The 6,712-nt window shown below is 54.8% G+C and overlaps 1 protein-coding gene across 1 annotated transcript; it reads left to right on the forward strand.

Annotated features, from left to right (window-relative positions):
* Window positions 1-3,117: 3,117 nt before the first annotated feature.
* LOC123128157 (uncharacterized GPI-anchored protein At4g28100) lies at window positions 3,118-5,509 on the forward strand. Its single transcript, XM_044548091.1, has 2 exons — window positions 3,118-4,268; window positions 4,897-5,509. Exons 1-2 carry the CDS (start codon window positions 3,588-3,590, stop codon window positions 5,251-5,253), a joined length of 1,038 nt encoding a protein of 345 aa, XP_044404026.1. The 5' UTR covers window positions 3,118-3,587; the 3' UTR covers window positions 5,254-5,509.
* The last annotated feature ends 1,203 nt before the right edge of the window (window positions 5,510-6,712 follow it).

Raw genomic sequence — 6,712 nt, forward strand, 5'->3', positions numbered from 1 at the left:
TGGAGGTGAAGATTTATATATAGGAAGTCAAGTTTCGGCCATCGGGAAGGTTTCGGGGGTAATCGGTATTGTACCGGGACCACCGGAAGGGTCTCGGGGGTCCACCGGGTGGGGCCACCTATCCCGGAGGGCCCCATGGGATGAAGTGGGAGGGGGAACCAGCCCCTGGTGGGCTGGTGCGCCCCCCATGGGCCTCCCGCTGCGCCTAGGGTTGGAAACCCTAGGGATGGGGGCGCCCCACTTGGCTTGGGGGGCAAGCCCCCCCTTGGACGCCCCCCTTGGAGATCCCATCTCCTAGGGCCGGCGCCCCCCCTAGGGGCCCTATATATAGTGGGGGGAGGGAGGGCAGCCGCACCAAGTCCCTGGCCCCTCCCTCTCCCCTTGTAACACCTCTCTCTCTCTCGTTGGAGCTTGGCGAAGCCCTGCCGAGATCACCGCTGCTTCCACCACCACGCCGTCGTGCTGCTGAATCTCCATCAACCTCTCCTTCCCCTTGCTGGATCAAAAAGGAGGATACGTCTTCCAAACCGTACGTGTGTTGAACGCGGAGATGCCGTCCCTTCGGCACTAGGTCATCGGTGATTTGGATCACGACGAGTACGACTCCATCAACCCCATTCTCTTGAACGCTTCCGCTCGCGATCTACAAGGGTATGTAGATGCACTCCCCTCTCCCTCGTTGCTAGATGACTCCATAGATTGATCTTGGTGATGCGTAGAAAATTTTAAAATTCTGCTACGTTCCCCAACACTAACGGTATCCGCGCGTGCAGGAGGAACGTCGTGCGACGGACTGCTAGGTCCGATCACACAATCGGCGGCGAGTGAAGGTGTCTATTCGCAACACATGCACACCCTAGTGACAGCACCGAAGCGATCAGCCCATGAGTGTGCCGCACCTCCACTATATATATATAGGTGTCCGTCACGGGCTCAACACTTGGGCCTCGCACGGACCCTAAAGCCCATAAGTCTACTCGGCCACAGTCCGAATACAGTTCGGAGCACATCCGACAAGTGTCCTCGGATCCGACCTCGTAGGTTCCTTCCCTTAAGCGCGCGACCCCTTAGGTCCAAGTCGGGTTGGTCGCAGTTCGGATCACCTCCGAACTGCACGGTTGGTAGCGGCCTCTAGCAAGGCATGCCGAACACCAAGCAGACTATGAAGCTGGTTAGCGAACTTGTACATCACACTTCCATTCCTTTTGCCACACGATATATGTTGTCGAGCTCAAGGCGAGTCTGTCATCCTTGTGCTAGCCCGACCTCTTTCTCGTTCCAGTGATGCCGACCACAAACCGGATTATTTCATAATCCTTGTCGCATGGCCATGCTTATCCTGGTCGGATCACACGAGGGGTCCAGAGTATATCTCTCCTGATCGGAGGGGCAAATCCCATCTTGCTTGACCACGTCTCGCAGCATGGTTCTGGACAAACCCGAAACCTACCTTTATAACTACCCAGTTACGAAGTAGCGTTTGGTCGGCCCAAAGCAAGTCTGTCACCATCCCGAGTACATGCGTCAGCTCTGGTCTTAGGACATAGAACATATGTTATACTAGAGACTCACAGATGACATATATATCGCTGCGTCTCATAGTTGGGTCTGTCCGACTTGGACCTTATCTCGACTCGGATCCGACTACGTCGAATCTGACCAGATCCTTCCAAGTCCATATTATCCGGTTAGCATCCAATGCTCCATGGCTAGTGAGACCAAGCCATCGACCGTGTCATATGCTAGTCTAGTTGGCTGCGCGTCCACACAGCCCTTTCGACTAGGGACCTTTTAGAACAGTCATCATACAATACATAGTCCCACAAACAAGTCACGTACTTGTTGATACACATCATTGATAATGTCCAAGGACTATCTTTATTCATAAACACATAGGAAATATCATCATACATGATTGCCTCTAGGGCATATCTCCAACACCACCTACCTCGGGCCCGCTTGGCAGTGGGTGGAAGCCCGACGAGCTCATCCTTTCTAATGCAAGCATGTGTGCGTGGGGGGAAGGGGGCTCATCCACTTACCCTCCCCCGTTCACATCTGGCCAAGCTTGTCCCCCTCGCCGACGACAGCAGAACCCTAGCCATGGGTTTCTTTGGGAAGGGTAAGGGGAAGCTCCACGTCGGCGCCAGCTCGTCACGCGGCAGGCCATGGGATAGGATCCACATACCGGTGCACCAAGCGCTCTGACACTGGTAGTACCGCCAACTTCTATCGTATCCGAATGTCAACCCGCTCCATGGCTGGCATCTGAATCCGCGTCGCATCCCCGTGCCGATGGTGTCACGGGCGCTGCAGGCGCACGCTGAGTAGGTGCACCAACGCCGCGCCCTCCTTACACCGGAGCAGCGACGTCTCCCAGCCTATGCGCCGGACTTAGTCAACTGGGGGGCCCGGTTCGCGATGGAGCATGACGTCACACGCCCATGCCTACGCGCACGCCGTCGTTGCCCGCTTGGCCCGAGGAGACGTGCACGTGGACCGGCGTCGTCCGCGAGTGGGTGAGCGTGCCACCCGTCCACATGGAAGCGACGCCAGAGAAGGAGGCGGCCCACCTGAAGCGATGGAAGCAGCATTGCCTGGCGGAGGAGCGGGCCAACGGCGAGTACCAGATGCAGTGGGAGCGCGAGAAGGAGGAGGAGGTGGAGCACGCCCGCGGCGCAGCAGTGCCGCCGCCGGAGCAGACGCCAGAGGAGGTGGGGCAAGCGGCGTGGGAGAGTGCATTCCCGTGGGCTAGGCCGCTGCCACCCTTCATCGACCTCACCGGCGGCGACGACAACGACAAGGCCTAGGGCAGCGTGCGGGCGCGTTTCTAGTTTTTTAAAGTTTTATTTAACGCTTAAGTGGACTTTGGTCCACGGTTGACCGGCTGTTAATATTTAATTATGTTTATTTCGGTTGCATGTTTTTTTGAACGCGGGAAAATGCGTCGGCCACCCGTTAGTCACACTGGCCGATTCAAACGAAAAAGTGGACACACTCGTCCACTTGGCCGGCCTAAATGGACAGTGGGTGGCGCGTTGGAGTGACTCTCAGCACGACTTCTATTTATAGTGTTTTTTTTATAGGAACAACGGCGGGCTTATGCGAGTCTGAACTTATATTAGCAAAGGGAGAGATAACAACATTCAGGGAGTCACATAGACGAGAATAAAATGAAGATTACAAGGGGTCAGGGCCCCAACGAAAAACAACATTTGCTCTAAACACAGCATGAATGACCTTGTTTGACAAAACAAAAAGAACCACCTCACTGTAAAATGCTCAAATAAGCCGTAGATAAAAGGAGCTTTGCGAAAGGCTGCAGTTGGTTTCCCCTCACCTCATCTACAAGAAGGCCATTATAAGAACCATCCCATCATGCATCCTCTGGCGCCAAAAACAGCAAAGTTGCGCAAAGCGCCCCCTCATCATGCCACCCATATAGTCCCCTCCCATCTCCGATCGATCGATCGCTCAGTGATCACCCGCCACGCTCTCACTCGGCCACTGCAGCTGCCACTCTCTCAAGCCAACCAAGGAAACCACCGCGCGCGTGAACCTGCGCACGCGCGCCGTGAGAGTGAGAGATGCATCCGCTTCACCGCTCTCTCCTCCTCCTCTACGCGGCGGCGGCCGCCGGGTTCTTGCTGCTCTCGCCGGCCCACTGCGCCGCCTCGGCATTGCCGGATCCGGCGCCGCTCGACCCGGCGGGCCTGTTCATGCCCTCGGCCACGCCGGCGCAGCCCGGCTCCGCCACGATCCCGGCGTTCCCGGAGCAGTCGGACGCCGTCTCCGGGGCCTCCTCCACGTGCCCGCTCGACCCCTCCCCGCGGCTCCTCCCGGCCGTGCTCTCCTCCTGCGACGCAGACGGGGCGCTGCCCTCGAGGCTGCGGTGCTGCCCCGCGCTGGCCGCGTGGCTGTTCGCCGCCTACGCGCCCACCGCGCTCGCGGCGAGGCCGGCGCGACCGGCGTCGGCGGCGCCCGTGGACATGCCGGTGCCTCCGGACGACTCGGAGGCGTGCGCGGGCGCCGCGGACCGCGCGCTGCGGTCCGAGGGGGCGGCGCTGCCGCGCCCGCCGGGCGCCAACGGGACGTGCGACGTGGCCTTCTGCTACTGCGGGGTGAGGCTGCGGCGGCTGACGTGCGGGGCCCAGCCGACGGGTGCCGGCCAGTGGGTCCCGGCGGAATCGGCGGCGAGGAGGCTGAAGAGGGACTGCGCGCGGCCCGGCGTCCCCGGCTGCTCCAAGTGCCTCCGTGCTCTTTCCACGGTGAGATCAAATGCAGCAATGTCTGTCAACCTAGTACTCTGCAACAAGCCCCGTAAACAGAACCATTTTAACTGTTAATGGCGCCTTACGACTGCTCATATTGCAATCTTGATCTGCAAAGCTGCAAATGCGCGCAGTGCTGAAGTGAAGCGTAGAGCACACTCCCTGAGCAACTTGATCATTCCATCGCATACTATTAGCGTACTGTGTGCACAGACACAGAGGCCACTAGGCATGATTGCAGTACGGTCAGCTAAGATTTTAGACAAGGCGTTAAATGGAAGCCATGGTGCTCATTCATGGACACCAACCACACAATCTGGCCCCATCTTTGCTGGTCTAGGGTTCGGTGTGCGCGCCATTTATTGGCCGCGAGTGGCACCGCACGAAATGATCAGATCTCAAGTCCGGGCCTGGAGAATGATTCGGGCAGAACATGCCTGCATCCCTTTTCCACTGCGTCTGGGCCCGAAAATTTCAATCGGTCGTCCTTTCACCGCTAAGGCAGAATCATTAGTTCTCTGGAGTAAGTAGGAGTGCAGAGTGAACCTTTAAGCAATGCTCATCTTGGATTTCACGTAGACAATCCAGTTGCACGGCAGCTGATGAGAGACTTGGATGTTTGCAGATAAAGGCGGGATCCGGCGGCGGCGAGACGGCGGTTGCGGCGTCGGGGAAGCTGCAGGCGGCCGCGTCGAGCGAGCGGGACTGCCAGCTCATGGGCCTCATGTGGCTGCTGCAGCGCAACGCCACGCGCTACGGCGCAGCGGCCACGGCCGTGATCCGGGCGCAGATGGCCGCGGACGAGGCGTCCGCCGTGGGCGTCGCGGCGGTGGCGGGGCCGGCCGCCTGCTCGCTCCCCGTGGACGACATGCCGTTCGCGGCCGAGTACGGGAGGCTCAGCGGGGCCGGCGGACGGCCAACCGCCCTCCGCCGCTTCCACCTGGCTCTGCTCGCCATGTTCAGCGTGATCTGCTCGCTGTAGCACTGCGCAGGCACTCGTGATCGGGTTTAAATTTGGTATACGGTTGTCCACCTGTATGACCCGGTGCGTTTACGTGAGAGCTAGTGGTGCACTGCAAATTCCATGGTTCGTTAATACACGTACAATGAACTCTGAAAAACTAAGGATGTTTCAGTGATCACGATTCAGCTGATCAGGAGCAAGAACCAAACCAGGTTCCTCCAAAACTCACAAAGAAAATGATGTTGCGCAATGGAGCTGTATTTTTTTTTCCTAATATGCATGAGTGTGTGTACTGTATAGTATTAAAGAAGTGGTTGTGGAGTGAGAACCCCTCCATGTTGGCGGTTACAATAGTGTGAGTACATAACCCCAACTCCATGCTATCTGCGCGTCACTGCCCGCCTCTGCGGCCGCTATGAAGCGGTCCGTGTCCGCCTCGAGTAGGTCTGCCCCTTTCCATGCTCTTCTTTCTAACGTCACTCTATGAATTACATACAGTTTTGCTAAAGCACATCTAAGTATTGCACATTCAAGTCCTATGTCATTGATCTTGCGTTGAAATTCGTGTGAATATTTTTATTTTTATTTTTTCTTTTCCTCTTTATACTTGATTCACTCACTTAGATGTGCAATAACTAGAGCATATCTAGATGTGCCCTAGACACACCCAATTACATACGCAATTGACATAGTAGCTTCACGAAACACAATTCCATTTCGATACTTCTATAGCTCCCACATTACCAGGAGGAAGAGTGCTTGGATGTCCCTGCTTCCTCTAGCGTTCCCACTCGTGTTCATGCTTCAGTCACCCAATCTCTATGGGTTAGTCGGCGTCCACTCCGGCTTGCCCAAAGCAAGGCAAACACGCATCCATACTACCCTCGCAAAAACACACTGGAGAAGGATATGGTTTATACTCTCTTCCTCCTGATCGGAGAATGGGCAGGCTTCCTGGTGATCAAGTCCCCGTCTTGCCAACCTATCAGAGGTCCAACATCTGTTGAGCTAGCAAAAAAAAATAATAAGAAGAAGAAAATTATACATATAAAATTTGTCAGAAGTCCAATTTTATAAATTTGACAAACTTGATTAAAAAAATACCAACATTCACAATACAAAATCATTATCATTAGATAAGTACATCATAAAATAAATTTGCATGTGTTGTAGATGCGGGTATTTTTTTAAAGATAAATTGGGTCAAACATTGTTTAATTTGACTTCAAGTAAATTTTATATGCGGAGTAAAAAGAAATGAAGGGAGTACATTACAACATCTTTAGCCGATCCAGTACAATTTAATTTCTTAGAGCATCTTCAACCGATCCCCTATAATTTATAGGAGGATACGTCCGAATATATTTCGGAGGAGCACAAGTGACTTTGTAATTGATCCCCAATAATTAACTCCCTATTTCTTTTGTCAAATCTTGTTTTAGCGTACAAACTACATTTCAACTACATATTTACACAC

Source organism: Triticum aestivum, chromosome 6A, assembly GCF_018294505.1.
Source record: "Triticum aestivum cultivar Chinese Spring chromosome 6A, IWGSC CS RefSeq v2.1, whole genome shotgun sequence".
Taxonomy (NCBI): Eukaryota; Viridiplantae; Streptophyta; class Magnoliopsida; order Poales; family Poaceae; genus Triticum; species Triticum aestivum.